At 37.9% G+C, this 20632-nt stretch overlaps 3 protein-coding genes across 4 annotated transcripts; 2 read left to right on the top strand and 1 right to left on the bottom strand.

The window, feature by feature from the left end:
• On the top strand, positions 1-4453 carry LOC101470508 (free fatty acid receptor 2). Of its 2 annotated transcripts, none has more exons than XM_004551045.4 (2): positions 1-174; positions 3447-4453. In XM_004551045.4, exons 1-2 carry the CDS (start codon positions 50-52, stop codon positions 4366-4368), a joined length of 1047 nt encoding a protein of 348 aa, XP_004551102.2. In that variant the 5' UTR covers positions 1-49; the 3' UTR covers positions 4369-4453. The 2 variants fall into 2 exon arrangements, with proteins under 2 accessions (XP_004551102.2, XP_076745720.1); XM_076889605.1 differs by lacking the exon at positions 1-174 and adding an exon at positions 3058-3205.
• A 4272-nt stretch (positions 4454-8725) lies between these two features.
• LOC101467087 (free fatty acid receptor 2-like) lies at positions 8726-9619 on the top strand. The gene has a single exon (XM_004551115.2). The coding sequence runs from the start codon at positions 8726-8728 to the stop codon at positions 9617-9619; it is 894 nt and encodes a 297-aa protein (XP_004551172.1).
• A 297-nt stretch (positions 9620-9916) lies between these two features.
• On the bottom strand, positions 9917-13857 carry lim2.5 (lens intrinsic membrane protein 2.5). The gene is made up of 5 exons (XM_004551044.3): positions 13703-13857; positions 12065-12277; positions 10888-11037; positions 10623-10757; positions 9917-10073 (listed from the first exon to the last, which is right to left on the bottom strand). The coding sequence occupies exons 2-5, from the start codon at positions 12240-12242 to the stop codon at positions 10012-10014; spliced, it is 525 nt and encodes a 174-aa protein (XP_004551101.1). The 5' UTR covers positions 12243-12277; positions 13703-13857; the 3' UTR covers positions 9917-10011.
• Between the last annotated feature and the right edge of the window lie 6775 nt (positions 13858-20632).

Below are 20632 nucleotides of genomic sequence, written 5' to 3'. Positions count from 1 at the left end.
TCAGCTGAGCAACCACTGAGGAAAGGTAAACACTATACACACAAAACACATGCACAGACTGACAGGGGAGAAAGAAAGAGAGCGGAAAAGAGTGACGGAAAGCCAGCATGATGCCGAGAACCCGCTGCGAAGTAACACAGAACAGGAAGTTAAAGGCAACGGTTATGTGTGTATGTAAGTAACACTTCTGATTACATTTTTGTGTGTATGTCATATTGTTATTCAAAAAGGTTTATGCTCAATTTCTTCTTTGCTGATGTGATTCTTGCTCATGGGAACTGTTTTCCTGATTAAATGTGAAATGTTCTGTTACAAAAATATATTCCAGCATCAGGTTGTTTGTATTGTTGTTTAATCTCTGGAGCTATGGAAGTGTATGTTTTTGTTAAATACATTTGCACAAATTTGTTTCTAATGCTCTGAATTCAAAAAAGTTCTTTAATTGCTATAGGGTCAAATATTTAGCAGGTATTATAAAGATAAAACTCTCAAATGTGAAGGAAGCTATAACCAGAAGTGGCTGTTAGCAGGGCTAAATTATTTTTAAAAAAAATATAAGCTCTCATTGCTTCCAGCTGAGGGCATGGAGATATTTGCTCAATAATAATAAAAAAAATAGTGGCATCCCACACGATCTGCTTACATCTTCAGCATATCCTGTTTTCCACCTCTATCACTGTAAAGTGGACGTGGTGTAGATAAGATAAGAGTTGGATCTCAATATATTATTTAATAATATTTGGGTATTGTTATAAGATATGTAAGATATTTAGCAGATGCTATGTAGATCACCATCTAATATCTCTGAAATATCTCTTAATGCTTTATGTTTCTACTCCAGAAACATGAGTTTTTGTTTCACAGAAAACTGTTGTGTAGAAAATGTGTTTTCTGATGGCAACAAATGATGTTAGTATTTGAAATGTTTGAGATTTGTTTGAAATTGGTACACAATTAATTAGTTCTACTTAGGGTTGGGCGATATGTAAAAATTTATGTATGTATGATGTAAAAACAATCGTAAGCCCAATAATCGACGATGGGCAATATATTGGCACATACGCAGACTTTTAAAGGGCGGAGCAATGTAATCATGCAAAGACTGATTTGCGCGTTTACAAAACAGAACAACTCCACACATGGACAAACTAAATGCCAAAAAATATAAAGTCGCCAATTTGGGATTTCTTTGGCTTTAAACCGGATGAAAGAGGTAAATCTAAGGATGTAACCAAAGCGGTGTGCCACTTCCGTGAGAATTTGCTCACGGATGAAAGACGGTGCTGTTAAAACATCGCAAATATTATTTTTTCTTTTGACTACTTCTATTAGCTCCATCATTATGAGCAGATTTACACATGGACAAATAAATAAATCAATCGCCCTTGTAAAAACAATATTCCATATATTTGTCCAATCGCCCAGCCCTAGTTCTGTTATAATTTTGGAATATTTGACTACAAGTTTTCCTTATATTGATACAGTCCAGTCACTTGGCAGTGTTCATTCTCATAAAGAAACCTAAAACTGCCATAAAAATGAATGTAGTACATTTAACCAAAAGAAACAATAGGCAACCAAATCAGCAAGTGAAAATGAAGCAAGCTCCTTAACTTTGGGATCTACTGTTTTGTTATAAATTTTGACATACATGTACATACAAGCGTCTTAATGTTTCTGTGAAACTGGAAAAGGAAGTTGTGGTGGAGGGTTGCAGCATTGGTGTGTCGCTAACAGTAACCTCCTATCTACACACTGATTCAGAAAGCCATTGAACCAGAGAAGAATAAATTCAGCTGAGAGTAAAAGATTTCCTTCAGCAACACCACATACTTCTCTTAGGTTGAAATACAGCCAGCGATAAGTGTACAGTCATTTTCATAACTGGCCATTACTGTTTCAAGTATAAAACGCATGAAGAGCATGAATCAGACTGAAAGTCAATATAGACTCTTACAAACAGAACTACATTTCCTGCATTACACTAACTGTATCTTTTTTTTTCTATTGCTGATGCACTGGACTTTTACCCCCTACAGGGTGTGCATTGCAACATTTTTTTAAACTACTGACATGAGGACATTTGTTTTGAGTGGTAAATGGACTGGTTCTTTTAAATCACTTTTTTACTCTACCTGAGAACTTAAAGTGCTTTATACAACATGCCCCATTGCCCCATCCACACACACATTATACTCCAGTGGATGCCACAAAGAGCAACTTGGAGTTTGAGTCTAGCCCAGGGATATTTGTCATGCAGACTAGAGATGCCGGGGACAAAAGCACCAACTTTGCAATTAATAGATGGCCTGCTCTATCTGCGCTATGGCCAGCCCTTTACATTGTAGGTTCCACACAGTTGTTCCCATTTCAGTTACATATACTGCTGAAGTTATTCTACTTAAGCATGAGCACCGATACATTTTTAAAAAGTAGCATAGATTGCAAAAGGACCAGTGATATTTTTAAGATACTTGATACCATAGTTATTTCCTGTTGCAAGAGATGTCAATTTCGGGAAAAGGAAATCATTGACAAACTGTTCCTAAGCAACAGATAACAGAACTATAGAGGTTAAAGCCTACATGTTATTTTCCCCTGCGCTGCTGGAATCACAAATATCTTAAAACACTATGAATTAATTGTCTACTTGGGGGAAAAAATGTATGTATAAAATGATTATTTCTTCCCTGAGTTTTGTTGTAGGTGTAACTATATCATTTTTAATTCTAATTATAAGTTCATAAATGATTACAGGAGAGTAAAACATAGGAAGAGGTCTTAACCCATCTAAGACAAACTGTTAACATGCTGCAGTTTTGCATCGTAGTTAATATTAACCACTGGTACTAGTCACGCTGAAGTCACATGTGACTTCAGCATGACTGTTTCCGGCTTCTAACATTTTATATCAGTTCATCTTTGAACTCACGCGTTACAACTTGAAAGTCTTTGATGAAAGTTGCAGAATGGAATTTTAGTTGTTGTTAAGTCTGGAAACTTTCTTCTGCTTGGTGAGTAAATACATTTACCTTATCACACCAAATACAGAAGATTCTACGGTTGGTGAAGTTCTACGGCTGATGCAGAAAGTCGACTGCCTCATTTCTTTGGCACTGATCAGTGATCAAAGTGAATAAAAGACATTTTATTCACCACAATATAAAATGCAAATATCAAAAGTATCAACTGAGCAATATTTAAGGTGCTTATTTTACTTCTTTATTTATGCATTTAACTATTTACATAGACAGGTTGGAAATAAAACTTCAATATTGTTCAATACTGTTCAATGTGATTGATCAGTGAACGTTTGAACAGGCAGCTGTCTTTTACTCTGTGTTTAAATTGTCAGAAAAAAGCTAAATATTTTATTATTATGGGGTATATTTTTTCTAAACTGTGACTGGTATCTGTTCTTTTTTCTTTTTCTTTTTTTGGTTTAGGTCCATAATGGAATCTACCGTGAACAGTGGAGTGATTCTTTCAGTTTACATCATTTCATTCCTGATTGGCTTCCCCTGTAATCTCTTGGCTCTCTATGCATTTAGTACTAAGATTCACTCCAAGCCACTTCCAACAGACATCCTGCTGCTCAACCTGACTGTCTCTGACCTGATGTTTTTGATCATTCTGCCTCTCAAGATGCACGAGGCAGCATCTGATATGGAATGGAATCTGCCCAACTTCATGTGCTCCATCACCTCCTTCACATTTTTCTCCACAATCTACACCAGCTCCTTGCTGCTGATGGCAGTCAGCGTGGTTCGCTACATAGGAGCAGCATTTCCTATCACCTATCAGAAGCTGCACAAACCCATGTATGCAATTGTTATCAGTGCTGTTATTTGGCTGATCTCGACAGCACACTGCAGCATTGTTTTCGTCATCCAGCATCACCCATCTTTGGCCAGCAATAATTCCAGTACTTGGTGCTATGAGCGTTTTACAGACGAGCAGAAGCAGATCCTCCTCCCAGTACGTCTGGAGTTTTTCTTTGTACTCTGCCTCATACCTCTTCTTATTTGTGTTTACTGCTACTTGCGCTGCATCTTGATTCTGTACAGCCGGCCCAGGATATCCCAGATGCAGAAACAGAAGGCCATTGGCATGGCCTCAGGGACTCTTGCTGTGTTCCTCATTTGTGTTCTGCCATACAATTTATCTCATTTAGTGGGTTACATCCAGGGACAAAGCCCAGAGTGGAGGTACTACAGCTTGCTGCTTAGTTGTTTCAACACCTGTATTGATCCAATCATTTTCTACTTTTCCTCCTCCATCTTCCGCTTGTCAAGTGAAAAGTTCATTTTCAGGAATTGTATGCTCAGTCCTTCACGGTTCCAAGGACATGTCAACAGCTCTAGCTAGACTAACATTTCCTTTCATTAGTAATTGTTCATATTTAGTTTGATTATATTTGTTTGAGTGCACATTACAGAGATAAAAATAATATGCAGTATGTAATCTCTCACAAGTTTTCTGCTCCCCACTCACACAAACTATTTTTGGTGATTAAAAAGACAAAAAAAAACATTGTTGCATAACACTGGTGCCGCACAGTGGAAAAGTGAGGTCATTTTGATATAAACTGATGCATCATTACCTGATCTAGTCACTTTGCATGTGTTTAGAAAATGTGTTTACTGATAGCGAGACATAAGATTTTTTTTTTTTTTTTTGAAATAGCTGTACAGGGTTTATCTGAACTTCCTCATAACTGTTCAATGACTCAAAATAAAATGTTAATGAAAATAGAAGTGTTTATAAAACTGAAATGTATTTTTGATTTTATTTTTTTAAAGCAAAGATGGCATTTTTCTTATTCTGTAATGCTATCTATTGATTTGTTTTACTATTAGCAGAATACCTTAATATTACATATCTTGAAAACACTCATTTACATTAACAATCCTGCGCAGAAGGTCATAAACAGGGCCAATCAGCCTCAAACACTTGCCTGGAAACTTGCCTGTCACAGCACTGTAAATGGCCACTGCACGCAGTTCAAAGAGAATTGGTCTGGTATGCAGAGAGGTGCACATAATATAATTTATCATTCTATAGGTAATGCTCAATTCAGTTGCTGTGAACTTTTTGAGAACTTTATTTTTGCATCATATGGAAATTCACTAGATTAATTATTAATTTGGTTTGTGTAGCCATGACTCGCTGAAAACAAAGAACATGGACACAAAAACAAACAAAAACAATAATAATAATAATAATAATGTTAATGATGATGATAATAATGATAATGATAATAATAATAATAATAAAGGACAGAAGAACATCATATTAAGTCAAACCGACAGTCTTCTTCTATAATTTACTTCTTATTGAAGATACTTGAAAGGTGAAATTAGTAATAAGCAGATGTTCAATAGTTTTGATTAAATTTGGTCTATTCAGATCCCCCAGTTATCCTTTCCCAGTCTACCTGTCTCTTGAAACAAGATGTTCCGAGAGCTGTCAGCCAAGTAGACACAATACGTTTGACACCCATTCATCCATTCTCTTCCAATTCAGGGCCCCAGCTGTCAGAGGACAAGAGGTAGGGTACACCGTGGACAGTGTTGGGAAGGTTACTTTTGAAATGTATTCCATTACAGAATACAGAATACATGCCCTAAAATGTATTCTGTACCGTATTCCGTTATGTTACTCAATGAGAGTAACGTATTCTGAATACTTTGGATTACTTAACTTAAATTATCATGCATTTTACAACTACGTGAATGTACTATTGCTGTGTGATTTATTACTATTACTGAAGGTCCGCGGCTCCGAACCGTAGTAAAGGGACCTCTGACTAATACGGGTTCCTTGTCGGGCTTGTAGCCGAAAAATGGCTTTACTTTGTCTGGGTCAACTCTGCTTGCGAGAGACAGAGAGAAGCTTGAAAGGCTGCTCCAACGGAACTTATTGTTTCGGAGGAAAACACAAACACAGCGTCCAGTCGAGTCTTAATAGCTTACTTACAACTGGGCTTGGCTGCAGTGGTTAATATTATATTTACATGCTTCCAGCTCCCGTTTTTGCTCGATGACAACACGTACTTTTCGACTCTCCTTTTTCTTCCACCTCGCGCTCACAGACACATAACGAGTATGGCAGTCCATTCTCCCTGCAGCACGGACTACACTGCCCATGAGGCTACATTCTTTAGGGCTATGCCTGTAGTATTCTGCCTATTAGCTTAGCACAACAACAACAACAAAAAGGCGCTCTCTCACCCAGGAAACACGCAGAGCGTCCCCCTGTAACCATGGCAACCGCAACGCTGCCGCCTGGAACTACAGAACATAGCTGTCAAACAAAACCGAAACACTCCTGACCTGCGACAATATGAAACAGGAAAGTACCGCAGTGTAATCCATTTATTTCAACAAAGTAACTGTATTCTGAATACCACCTTTTTAAACGGTAACTGTAACGGAATACAGTTACTCATATTTTGTATTTTAAATGCGTAACATGTATTCCGTTACTCACCAACACTGACCGTGGACAGGTCGCAAGTCTCTCAAGGGCTAACACAAAGACATAGACAGACAACCATTCACACTCACATTCACACCTATGGGCAATTTAGAATCACCAGTTAACCTAACCCCACTAACTGCATGTCTTTGGTTTGCGGGAGGAAGCCAGAGTACCCAGAGAGAACCCACAGAAAAATGGAGAGACCACGCAAACTCCACACAGAGAGACCCTGGCCTGACGGTGGAATTGAACTCAGGACCTTCGTGCTGTGTGACAACATGATACCTCTATATTATTTCAAGCGATTCTTTAGTGCTCATTCAACTCTGTCTCGACAAATGAATACAAAAATTTGGTCTCTGGTAAAATAAGGATCCCAGCTAAACTATGAACAGTGCAACCTGGATAACACTCAGAAATAACACCAGACAGCTGTCTGAAGGCAATGTGTGTATGTCAGTAATATTTCTGATTAAAAGTTATTGACTGTGTGTCATATTGTTACTCAAAAAGCTTTATTCTCGGTGGCCTCTTTGCTAATGTGGTCGTGCTTGGACCGCATTAGTATTAAAAGTTGGAACTGTTATCCTGATTGACTGTGAAATGTTCTATAATAAAAATATATTCCACCATCAGATTGTTTTGTATTGTTTAATCTTTGAAACTATAAAACTGGATATTTTGTTGAATAATTTACACAAATGTATTTCTAATGGTCTAAATTTAAAAGAGACCTTTAATTGCTTGGTTAAAGTCACATATTATTCTTGACTAACAAGAATAAAGATACAAGTCTGAAAGGTAAATAAAGTCAGCAGATGTACTTTGGCTTTGAGCAAAGGGTTAAACTGGGCAAGAAGAATCTGGTAAGGCATTCAGTATTTTCAGTAAATGAGAAATTAAATCTGAGGTGCTGATTAATGCATAATATCGAGTGCATGGTGATATTTACTCAAAAACTAAGAAAAAATCACTTCCCACAGTCCTCCTTGCATCCTTAACACATCCTGTTGTCCTGCTCATCACTGTGATGTGGGCACAGTGCAGATAAGATAAATTTACAGCCTGTACATAACAAAAAATCTAGTAGAGCTAGCAGTAGAAACTACAGTAACTTGTTTTTAAATTACTTGTTTTCCACACATTAAACCACTATGTTATGTATCTTTTTCTCGTCTGTCAAACCCCACTTTAACCCCTGGTGGTCAGTGTTAGTGTTTTGATATAACAAGGAGTATATGGGATAAACTCAGGATATAGAGCAGACCGTCAATCTTCAGCTCTTTCAGTCTATGTGCTGTAAAGTCCTTAGGCATGACATAAACCACAAATCGCCCCTGATGCATCCAGTGACTTGAAAACTGTTTTTATACTGAAGGCTACATGTATAGGTAATCTCCACAGTGCTCCTAAAATCACAAATTTCTCATGGAGCAATGGAAAATATCTTGAATTCTAATAAATGCAGGCTTCTGGACTTACGAAATCCAAATCAGAATCAATCAGAATCAGAATACTTTATTAATCCCGAAGGAAATTACTATGATAATAATTTATTTTGGTGACAGGAGGTCCTTTGTTAACATATCTAAGATGAAAGTCAACATGAGCTGCGGTTATTTATTTTAGTTAATATTAACCTACTGGTGTCTGCTGTTAGTCATTGTAGTGTGCCCCAGTGTGTCGCATGGAGTTTTAAGCTTCTAACACTTTATATCAACTCATCTTTAAACCTGGATTAGAAACTGGAGGTCTTTGATGAAAAGAACAGAACGGAGTGTTAATTGTGAAGTTTTGACATCGGAGATATATTATACCACTTGGTAAGTAAAAATATACCAAGATCCTATTTGCTACTGAAAATCATCTACTGATGACAGCTGACTGCCTCGTTTGTTTTAGCACCTTTAAGTGATTGAAGTAATGAAACACATTTTCCTAAATAACTGTATCTATACTAACGGAAAATGTTAATTGTTTAGCAAGCAACACTGATGCTTTAGTATTATCTATTGAACATAACTGCAAGACATTGATTTTCCTTTATTGTTTAACTAGAGACATTCACTTTCTGAAGTTTGAAAATTCCTACATTACTTGCCAATTAACATCTGTAAATTTATTGTATTCATTACTGTTTGGTTTGATATATTAGATTTAATAATACTGTATATGTATAAGATGTATGAGAAGCATAGAAGAAGAAGTTAATCTGTGTTGTTTATTTTGGTTTAGGTCCATAATGGAGTCCACTGTGAGCAGTGAGATCATTCTCTTCATTTACATCATTTCATTCCTGATTGGCTTCCCCTGCAATCTCTTGGCTCTCTATGCGTTTAGTGTCAAGATCCACTCCAAGCCACTTCCAACAGACATCCTGCTACTCAATCTGACTGTCTCTGACCTGCTGTTTTTGATCATTCTGCCTCTCAAGATGCACGAGGCAGCATCTGGTATGAAATGGAATTTATCTCATTTCATGTGCTCCATCACATCCTTTGCTTTTTTCTCCACAATCTACACCAGCTCCTTGCTGCTGATGGCAGTCAGCGTGGTCCGCTACATAGGAGCAGCATTTCCTATCACTTATCATAAACTGCACAAACCCGTGTATGCAGTTGCTATTAGTGCTGTTATTTGGCTGATCTCGACAGCACACTGCAGTATCGCTTTCATCATCCAGCATCACCCATCTCTGTCTAGCAATAACTCCAGTGTGTGCTATGAACACATCACAAAAAAGCAGCTGGAGATCCTCCTCCCAGTACGTCTGGAGTTTTTCTTTGTACTCTGCCTCATACCTCTTCTTATTTGTGTTTACTGCTACTTGCGCTGCATCTCGATTCTGTACAGCCGGTCCAGAATATCCCAGATGCAGAAACAGAAGGCCATTGGCATGGCCTCAGGGACTCTTGCTGTGTTCCTCATTTGTGTTCTGCCATACAATTTATCTCATTTAGTGGGTTACATCCAGGGACAAAGCCCAGAGTGGAGGTACTACACCTTTCTGCTTAGCTGTTTCAACACTTTCATTGATCCCATTATCTTCTACTTTTCCTCCTCCAACTTCTACTTCTTTAGAGAAAAGATTATTTTTAGGAAGTGTAGGTGCACTGATTCAAGGCTGCAAGCGTAGACCAACAACTCTAGCTAAGATTGAAAATGTAAAAATTACATCATATTTGATATCACATGTACATTTTCATTTTATTATATTAATTTCCTATGAATTACAGAAATTGTATCAGAATTTGAGCCTTATATTTAACAATTCATACATACAGACCTGTATCTGAAATCTTTTAAAATATTCAAGCTTAAATTTGGATATCTTACTATTGCTTATGATCCTAAGCTGTTTAATGGGATTGTGTTATCCTTGACCATTTTCTTAAAAATAAAAAAATAAAAAAATACACATTTGGTACATATGCAGTTTTCCAAATTTTATTGTTTTCCACCACGGTGCCAATCTTTAAATGTAAACTAATGTCTTCCGCAGCCCTGACACACTTTTTCCTCTTTCCATTAACGTGGGCCAGCCACTCTTCTGCACTCATGCATTCTGTAGGCACACATGTAGAATATACCTGCAAAACATCAACAAAAGTCATCTTTAAAGAGACATAGAGACAATTTGTATAATATAACATGCCAAACAGACTTTGATTTCTGATAGTAAAACATATATTTCGTGTATGGAGTAGAAGATTTAGAAAATATATACATGGCCTGTATTTGTATAGTGCTTTACTAGTCCCTAAGGATCCCAAAGTGCTTTACACATCCAGTCATCCACCCATTCACACACACATTCATACACTGGTGATAGCAAGCTACATTGTAGCCACAGCCACCCTGGGGCGCACTGACAGAGGCGAGGCTATGATGGATAGTTTGACAAGTAAAGACTGTACTAACTCAGAAATCCAGCAGCTCTAACATACCGGTATATAAGTATGGATAACATTTTCAGAAAATGAAAGTGTTCATAAAACTCAAATGTATTTGTGTTATTATAATTAAGAAATTAATAAATGAGACCTGCTGTAATTTTGGTTTATTCAATGCTTTTCTGCATTTCCAAAAACTGTTAAATACCTCTGTACTGATACTAAGATTCATCTAGATAAACAAACCTGCAAAGAAGGTCATTAGCAGGGCCACCCAGCCTAGTATGTAGGACCAAGAGAAGCGCCAGTCACCAAAGCGCTTGCCCAGGAAGTTCACAGTCACCCCAGTGTAAATGGCCATTGCAAGCAGAACAAAGAGAGCTGGTATATTGGACACACAGTTAGACATAATATGATACTAATATGATAAAAAATAATGATACTATCAGTTTCCAAATAATCACTTTAATAAATGTTAAAATGTTAATTGTTTTCTGCATCAATGACTTACTTGAAACAAAGAACATGATTCCAGCGGCAAATGATCGGTTGAACCGCTCAAAGGCAGAAAAGTGGGCAAAGGAGAGGATTCCTGCGATGATGCCAGCAAAGCATGACATGGCCGACAGGATCATAAAAGCACGAGTGGCATTCCAGTATGCTGAGGAGGAGTAAAACAAGAAAATACTATGAAGATGTATGCTAGAAGAACTACAACATACTAGCACTACCCAGGAAATTACAGATGTATTTATTATATATTTTAGATGTTAAAAAAAGATAAATTTGAGTTCAGAATAAGATTCTGTCCAAATATAACTCATAAACTTGTAACTTTCTCTATTGTAATGCATAATATAAATTAAAAAAAAACAAAAGACAACTTTTATCAACTTGAACTTGCATTGGAATATATTAATAATTTAATATATTTACTAAAAATATTTGAGATCTATTTTGGTGTACTGACTCTTTGATTCCTTGTGCGGTGTATGGTTGTAATTGCAATTAATACAATTTATTCCAATTTCATTTATGACATCAGCAGCAGCTGTTAGGGTAGCCAAACATTAGTATGATGTAATGCTGAAACCAAGGGGCATCATGGGTTATTGCCACCAATACAGGGATCCAAAGTTATTCTTTTTGTCCTCAGAGTGACATAGATTAGTTGGATGAGGCGGAAAGTTCAAGTAGTGGACATAATGATCATTTTAAATTATTACATATTTGAAAAACTGATTTTTCATTGTCTGCAGTTGTCATGTCCAAAACTGCCCAATCTCATTGGTTATCAGACTGTCACCAGATAACCAATGAGAATGGGCCTCAGCAGTCCTTTGTATTATAAACATCGATGGGCCAATTTTAGCATGCAAATAAGTTTATTAAGAATAAAAGGTAAACCATTATATGTCCTAGGCATCAGCAGTGTAACTGTGATCATACTGGCATGCTAACATTAGAGCAAATACCACAGAGGTTGGCTATAAACTTGGTCTTGGACTTTCAATCGGTAATAGTATAAACGTAATGTCTAATGAAAGTCAAAAAATTCCTGTTGATGCACCTTAAAAGTAAGAAAAGTTGGCTTCTGACCAGATAAACAACTGTCTCCGGGGAGGATCACTGTTCCTTACAAAGTTTTAAATGTAATGAATTTGGGTGGAGGACGATTCCCTACTTACCAATGCTGTCAGTTTGCATGTAGCACTTTCCAGACATGCAGTATCTCCACAAGCCCTGATGGGCGAAGCTGCCAGACAGACGGTACTGCATCCAGTAGTCTGTGGCTGTGGAGACCACCAACAGGATGTTCCCCACAATGGCACAAAAAAGGCCCCCTCCCATGAAGCTGTACATCATGAGTGATCCTATGACTGTGGTTAAGGCTTTATGCACTGTCAAAAGAAAAAAGAAGATAGGAATCAGTGGTGCAAGAGTAAAGCTGCAGGAAAGAAAATAGTAATTTTCTTTACAGCTTGGTGCTATAATGTTAATGTTTATTAAGTAGGGAATGGTTTTAAGAGACAGTAACACCCTGAAGAAGTAGATGGAAAGAGTAAAAACAAAAACTTCCCACATCTAGTTGCCACCACATGTCTGTCACTATGGCGTTGCATTCATTCAGACTTCATTTATATTAAATCAGAAAGGCTAAATGCATTCTTCTAAAACCACTTCACTTCCAGGAATTAGTGAATATATACCATTGCACTCCCTGAATCCTACCGTGACACATAGTCAGTTTGTGAGTCAATCCAAAACAAAGCGATTGCATTATTTTTATCATGTTTTCTAAAACATGAAGTTTTATGTGGGTCTTATAGTTCATTGATCTAAATTTATTCATATAATTTGTTTTATCGACGCAGTTATCTCTCACAACAAAGCAAAGGACAGCTGCAGACCTGGATAAACAAATCATGCCACCTGCAATGCAATCAGCTCATAGCAACACGTACTCTCTCGCTCACTCTTTGAATGTGTTTTATGTGCTTACAACTGCAGCAAATAAAGTGCCACAAAAAAAACAAATAAGGAAATAGACTGGCAATATAATCAGCAAATAACTTCCAATGATGTGAAAGGCAGTGACAGCTGACACAAATAAAATCTGGATGTAAGGTCATTTTAGGATAAGGGTATAGTTGCATAAGTAATCAGCACCCATGGATCAGACTAAACCCATCATCATACTCATCCTTTACTTTAATTTCAGCAAAACATTTGTGGAGTTTCACGACTATATCTTGTGTTAACAAACTCTGTCCACGTACAGACAGATATAAACACTCAAAACAGCCTTTGTAGAAATTCCACTAACAGTTTCCATTTTGCTATTATGGCACACACACATACACATTGAAAACAGTATCAGCTACAATACCAACTATGCACTTGCACTATCAGCTTTGGTAAATATTGAACAACTTTAAAAACATATCAAGCATCTGTTTCAAGACATGTGGGTTCAGTTTTTCTCTGAGCTGTAAGAGCAAAATTCAGACGGCATACATCTGCAACACTGGTGTGTAACATCTGAACGTCATATTCCTGTCAGGATATATAAAACAAACAGACAAATCTATAATTCTCAAATCTCAATCTTTATGGGATGAAATCTTTAGAATCATTAGAAATGCTTGATGTATTATTTAAAACTATCTATGAATATACTGAAAATAAAGACCCTGAAACATGAAATATACACACATTATTACGAAATAGTCACAGTGCATGAAAACTGGTTAGCAGCCAGTGTTATCCATTCTAGTTTATAAATTCTACTGCCATTAACAAATCCTCCCCCACCATCATCTCACCTGAATTCCTCAGGATAAATCAACCCTCTTAAGTATCAGGCTTTCCTTAGGGAAAGAGTGAGAGAGAGTGCAAGCCAGGAGTGAGCGAATGTCAAAGAGGATGGCCTAGGCTGAATTCCAAAAGGTTAACCCCCCACTTTTCTGTTGATGGAGGCAAAATCCTTTAAAACAATCAGCACAGTACAAATGGATATGAGTTGGTGTGCAAAAAGCCATGTGACACGTTCCTGCTGAACTACATGGGAGCATTTGGGGGGGGGGGGGGGGGGGGGGGGGGTGTCAGGGGATGCTGCTATTGGGGTAAGGGGGAGGGTCTGTGATGCGAGGCTGCTGCAGCACAGTCCTTGTCTGTTGTTCTGTTTGGTGTTCTGGAACTGTGGATGTGCAAAGGCTTGCAGTACTGCTGCGGTCAATGGAACGTGCTGAAGTGCACACTTTCTTTCAGTGTAACTGGGGCGTGGTCATGGGGACACGTTGATGCTTAAAACAGATACGTAAACTTACACAGTTCATGTATAGTGTGCTCTGCATGTTCACAGTGAATATGTGATGATGTTGACAAGGCAGTTGCCTAACAGTTAAAGGTTGCCGTTTATTGCATAGTTAAAGAAATATCAGCTAAACCTACCCTACTGGATTTATTCTACTAACACTAGCACACGTAATCTCAACGGCCTTGTCGTTTACACCGTCACTGTTCTATTGCAATCCATTACAACAATTATGATAAATTGTCAGGGGCTGATGTGATGTGGTTGGTGTTTGTTGGATAGAAATGGTTTAAATTGAACTGTGTTACACTGAGGAGTTTGTTTGACAGCATCATTTCATAATCTTTTCTGGAAAAATTACAGTGTATAAACAATCTAATATTTGCCAAATATTAGGCAACAGTAACCAGTCACAGATGATATATGATACATCTATATCTCTAAAACTCGTTTCCTGAAATTTGTTCTTGCCCTATGACAGTAAGGGGAGACCACCCACTCATTGTTACCCTGAATGAATTTATCATTAGTAGGAAAAAGATTTCAGCATCTTACTTGCACACTGCACAACACAACACACCCCTCAGTGAAACCTTGTCTCCTAGTTCCTCATTTCTGCAATCATTTTAATGAATGTTACGCCATGGCTGTACTTGGCTGTACTTGGCTAGTTGTAGTCTAGTCTGTAAGCTGTCTATCTGTATCCTCACATATAACTGTAGAGTTTTTTCTTATTTACTAAGCAGAAATTAATAGTATTTCACGATGCCACTTTTTTCAGTTTGTATTTCTAAGTACGTGCTGGTTTGCAGATAATGCTGCTGGCCACACGTCATATAACCTCATTTACTCCTGAACATGTCAACAGACAGAGATAAAGAGATAATAGGATTAATAAATGCAAAAATCCCCAAAAGGGGAATAACATAATGTGTTGTGACCTTTACTGATCTCTTGTCACAGTGTGTTTTTATGTTTTTATTCACTGTTTATGCATTTAACACATTTTTACTATGAATGCACTGAGGGTCAAGAAGCCAAATAACCCACAAATTCTCTGTAATTTTCACAAGAAGAACTCTGATGATGCAATTGTAGTTCTTCTTCATTTTGATCATGAATGCTGTCAGTCAAACAGATTAGAAAGAAGTTTTAGGTCAGACCCACAGCTGCTGTGGTGTCATGTTTGCTTAAAGACGGTGTTGACAGGTTTGTTCATTTAACCACCATATAAATCTTTCACAAGATCAACTGCACATTTGCAAAACATATGATCAATATGATTGAAAGAAATAGACTGTTGTTAGTTAGGACTGAAGTGATATTACACTGACTAAATTATAACTATTTTGTTTAGTATTTAAGACTGAGATAAGCAATAAGCACTAAATAAACATCTTTAGGGAGTAATCGCACGCTGTACTAATGGTCCTCACTCTGTGAAAATTAGAAGCTTTTGCCAAGTTTTTCCCCAAAAGTCAATATTGCACCATGTGGCTGAAAACTGTGAGAAATCATGAGAAAGAAGAAGAAAGAAGATAAAATGAAACACCAGACCAGAAAATACAAAAACAGAAGATTGTCAAGTTAAAGCAAAACAACGTTGACCAAACACTAATGAAGCAATTTCAACACAAGTGTGACTGTCGTAATTTTTTGCCACTTATGTTCTCTACTTGGGAAAGCTAAAACCTCAAGAGCACTTCCTCAAAGTGTATAATCGTGTTGAATACTAGCAGCTTAATTTGAAAATCTGCATTATAAGATTTTCAAATGACCAGATTAGTGTGCATCGTTCATTATTTTCATGGATGATGCACATAAAGATTTTAAAAAAAAATTTTCATTTTTCACTATTGTTATAGGGTTAATTAAATCCTTTTACTAAAATATTTAATATAGCAATGAATAAGAGTGGCAATGAGTTTGTGATCTTATTGCAGATTGGCTTACTTTGACTGTAGTAAACTACAAACTTTTAGGGGACAGAGGAAGCCAAATATTATAAATACAGACTTGTCAAACCATGTTTAACCATATTCTTTCCTCTACTTTCTTCTTTCAAGTTCATGTTACGGCACTAGAGCACCATCTACTGCACAGTTGTATAATATCAGCTCACCACAATGAAAAAAGCATTGCTGAGAGAAGCTGGCACTAACCACCACCCTCACCACTAGCCATGGAAAGTTATTTTTTCTCACAGCGTACCTAATGTGCATGCAATTTACATAGGCATTTCAATTTAATGTTACTCCTTGAGATTTTACTTATCTCACCTTGAGGTGTGTTATTGGTACTTTTACTTAAGTAAAATGTTTTCTTCTTCTACCACACTTCACCACTTCCACATTTATGTGCCTCCCAAAGACAAGATCACTGTTACAACCTGGCTCAAAAGCCGCAACATAAAAAAAAGGAGATGAATAACAGAGTGTGGGTGAGAAGAGGTTTCATCCTAAAATGGAAAACCAGGTTGGCTAAAATGGCTGGTGCCACCAAGGCAAAGACTAGTGCACTGCCGGAAAGCTTGCCTCAGGTATGCTTTTATCCACACCTGACTAGGTGTGGCCAATTAGCACCAGCTGAAAACACTGAGACGATTAGAAGCTGCAGAGGGACGTAACAATCATCTTATTCCGAAGTAAAATCTGCTACATAATTATGTACCACAAAAGAAATTGACTGTCATAAGGGATGTTGAAGGGTCTATAAATGAGCCCCACATGATTTCAAGTAAACATTAGAAATAAGAATTGATTTTTATACCTTTAAATTTAGTTGCTTATGTTAATCCTTGTCCATTTGTGTTCATCAATTCTTTCCATTATGCTGCAGCGTCTTGTGTGGATGATGCTCAAGATCTTACATTAATGTTTATCGAAACATTAGCACTTCTAGCATTGGGCTAGAAAAGGATAGTTCCCACTAGGTCAATTGACCTTTTGAACAAAAACACTGAGTTGCATCATGAGATTTTTGCATTTAGATGATTTTAAAACAGGGGCTGATCCAAAAGGACCATGTCAAGTCATATTCTTGTCTCAACAGGGGAACTCTCGACTCCGCCACAATGAAAAAATAAAAAGTTAATCGGTCCATAAATATTATGGTGACGATGGGATCTAATGGTGAAACATATGGCTTGAGGATTAGTATATGCAAAACAGCATTTGCTGGGGAAATCAGCTCTTCCAAGGAAGTGATACTTCCTTCTTCACTCTTTTTCTAACTGTAGTGTAATTACTTTAAACATTTATAGAGGTGGTCACACTTGCTGACGATCAGTTAATAGTGCTCTCTTAATTTCTATGCGAGCAGTAAGGGTATAGTTGGCTTTTCACTGGACTGCTTCTGCATTTTGGCCTAATTTTTCCTAAATAAATAACTATACAGTGTAATATGCCATGTTTGTAGTTCATCTCTAACATAATTTTAAGAACTGCTATGAATCTTAAAAGAAAGTTATTTTTCATGACATTAGATTCCCCAGAAAATGTAGGAAACAAACAGTCAAGAAAAACATGAACAAAATCAAGATTTTATTCAAAATTTTAAATTAAAATAATGTTATGCCAATATTTTTAAAACAACAGAAAAACCTGGGCAAAAGCCCATGATGCTGGCCTACGAAAGTGCACTACTACACAGGATATTAACTTGTCCTGTATTTTAAAAATTATCCTTTAATTTTTAAAACAGCTACCTAAAAGAGAGAAATCCCCCTGGATTTAAAAGAGTCAGGTGGAAAGGTCAGGAATAGTGGTCAAACTGCTAACCAAACTAATAAAAACATTAAGAATATATATATATGTGTGTGAATACAGGAGTGCAGAATTATTAGGCAAATGAGTATTTTGTCCACATCATCCTCTTCATGCATGTTGTCTTACTCCAAGCTGTATAGGCTCGAAAGCCTCCTACCAATTAAGCATATTAGGTGATGTGCATCTCTGTAATGAGAAGGGGTGTGGTCTAATGACATCAACACCCTATAGGGCTTTGGAGTTGACGTCACGCCGCAATGCATTGTGGGAGCGCGGCGCCATTTTCGGGGTCTACGATCCAAACAAACTCACTGTTGGAACGGCGACGACGACAAGAAACATGTTTAAAAGCAACTCAAAAGAAAACGGACGGTATAGAGACCGATTGCGTCCAGAGGCGAAGCAGCGGTATTTGAAAAAAAATAGAGTGCATCGCAAATCTGGACCCATACGACATACGGCAGTGGAGTAAAGACCCAGACGACTTACCGCCACTGTCCTACCCCGATATCTTCACCTATCTTGTTTGTGGAGTAAGCGCTTACACTGCGAACCAGTTTCGTAATTACAAGTCACTGGAGGCGCACATCCAATTTACAAATGGCTGGGTGCAAGATTTGGCTATTTTCAAGCCACCAAACTCTTGAGTACGTCGTCAAAGTAAGTCAGCTGGAGTGCATCGAGTGAAATAGCCATTTTCCACCCCCCACCATAATTAATGTTATACATTTATCAGTAAACTGCTAAAATATCGTTATCATATTATGTGCCCATAATTGTAAAGTAGATGCAAATTAACACATTGATAATCGGGCAAATTATTAACGCCAATTTGTGTCCTCCCTGTCCTCCTGCGAATCTTTACATAGCACACATGTCTGCAAAGTCACTCCATTTGATGTTTGATCGCAATTTCTATAACTTCCGAGACCACCAACGATAATATTATTCAGCTATAAAGTGTGATGTGAACATATTTAGAACTTACCGGAATGAAAATGTCTTGAGCACACCAGCTGATATCTGGAGACGTAACAGAACTTGATATCAGCTCGTCTCACGGCTGCTATCCAGGCTAGACGCCTTCGTTTGGTAATATCCAATACATGAGCTACTTCATGTTGCTTCCACGTTGGGAAAGCATAAAAAGACAATCCAAACTTATTCCCGTGCCGGTCGGAAGATCGAACATTGCAGCCGAGCACACAGCAAGTACGAACCATGGCTATGCTTTCGCTCCTTACTTAGACCCCCAAAATGGCGGATCGGGCCAAAATCCTTTCCACGCCCACCCCCGTGACATCACGCTCCAAAGCCCTATATCAGGTGTGCATAATTATTAGGCAACGTCCTTTCCTTTGGCAAAATGGGTCAAAAGAAGGACTTGACAGGCTCAGAAAAGTCAAAAATAGTGAGATATCTTGCAGAGGGATGCAGCAGTCTCAAAATTGCAAAGCTTCTGAAGCGTGATCATCGAACAATCAAGCGTTTCATTCAAAATAGTCAACAGGGTCGCAAGAAGCGTGTGGAAAAACCAAGGCGCAAAATAACTGCCCATGAACTGAGAAAAGTCAAGCGTGCAGCTGCCAAGATGCCACTTGCCACCAGTTTGGCCATATTTCAGAGCTGCAACATGACTGGAGTGCCCAAAAGCACAAGGTGTGCAATACTCAGAGACATGGCCAAGGTAAGAAAGGCTGAAAGACGACCACCACTGAACAAGACACACAAGCTGAAACGTCAAGACTGGGCCAAGAAATATCTCAAGACTGATTTTTCTAAGGTTTTATGGACTGATGAAATGAGAGTGAGTCTTGATGGGCCAGATGGATGGGCCCGTGGCTGGATTGGTAAAGGGCAGAGAGCTCCAGTCCGACTCAGACGCCAGCAAGGTGGAGATGGAGTACTGGTTTGGGCTGTTATCATCAAAGATGAGCTTGTGGGGCCTTTTCGGGTTGAGGATGGAGTCAAGCTCAACTCCCAGTCCTACTGCCAGTTTCTGGAAGACACCTTCTTCAAGCAGTGGTACAGGAAGAAGTCTGCATCCTTCAGAAAAACATGAATTTCATGCAGGACAACGCTCCATCACACGCGTCCAAGTACTCCACAGCGTGGCTGGCAAGAAAGGGTATAAAAGAAGAAAAACTAATGACATGGCCTCCTTGTTCACCTGATCTGAACCCCATTGAGAACCTGTGGTCCATCATCAAATGTGAGATTTACAAGGAGGGAAAACAGTACACCTCTCTGAACAGTGTCTGGGAGGCTGTGGTTGCTGCTGCACGCAATGTTGATGGTGAACAGATCAAAACACTGACAGAATCCATGGATGGCAGGCTTTTGAGTGTCCTTGCAAAGAAAGGTGGCTATATTGGTCGCTGATTTGTTTTTGTTTTGTTTTTGAATGTCAGAAATGTATATTTGTGAATGTGGAGATGTTATATTGGTTTCACTGGTAAAAATAAATAATTGAAATGGGTATATATTTGTTTTTTGTTAAGTTGCCTAATAATTATGCACAGTAATAGTCACCTGCACACACAGATATCCCCCTAAAATAGCTAAAACTAAAAACAAACTAAAAACTACTTCCAAAAACATTCAGCTTTGATATTAATGAGTTTTTTGGGTTCATTGAGAACATGGTTGTTGTTCAATAATAAAATTATTCC

This window comes from Maylandia zebra, linkage group LG11 (assembly GCF_041146795.1).
Source record: "Maylandia zebra isolate NMK-2024a linkage group LG11, Mzebra_GT3a, whole genome shotgun sequence".
Classification (NCBI taxonomy): domain Eukaryota; kingdom Metazoa; phylum Chordata; class Actinopteri; order Cichliformes; family Cichlidae; genus Maylandia; species Maylandia zebra.
The sequence above is the reverse complement of the archived record's forward strand: the minus strand, read 5'-3'. Positions and strand labels throughout refer to the sequence as shown.

Bases quoted from the DNA above. Each gene is read 5' to 3' on its own strand.
- LOC101470508 (XM_004551045.4), top strand. From the start codon at position 50: ATGCACAGACTGACAGGGGAGAAAGAAAGAGAGCGGAAAAGAGTGACG. The intron at 175-3,446 runs GTAAGTAACACT...TTTTTGGTTTAG, and splicing joins GGCAACGGTTATGTGTGTAT to GTCCATAATGGAATCTACCG.
- LOC101467087 (XM_004551115.2), top strand. From the start codon at position 8,726: ATGGAGTCCACTGTGAGCAGTGAGATCATTCTCTTCATTTACATCATT.
- lim2.5 (XM_004551044.3), bottom strand. From the start codon at position 12,242: ATGATGTACAGCTTCATGGGAGGGGGCCTTTTTTGTGCCATTGTGGGG. The intron at 10,758-10,887 runs GTAAGTCATTGA...CCAATATACCAG, and splicing joins AATCATGTTCTTTGTTTCAA to CTCTCTTTGTTCTGCTTGCA. The intron at 10,074-10,622 runs GTTTGTTTATCT...GATGTTTTGCAG, and splicing joins GCTAATGACCTTCTTTGCAG to GTATATTCTACATGTGTGCC.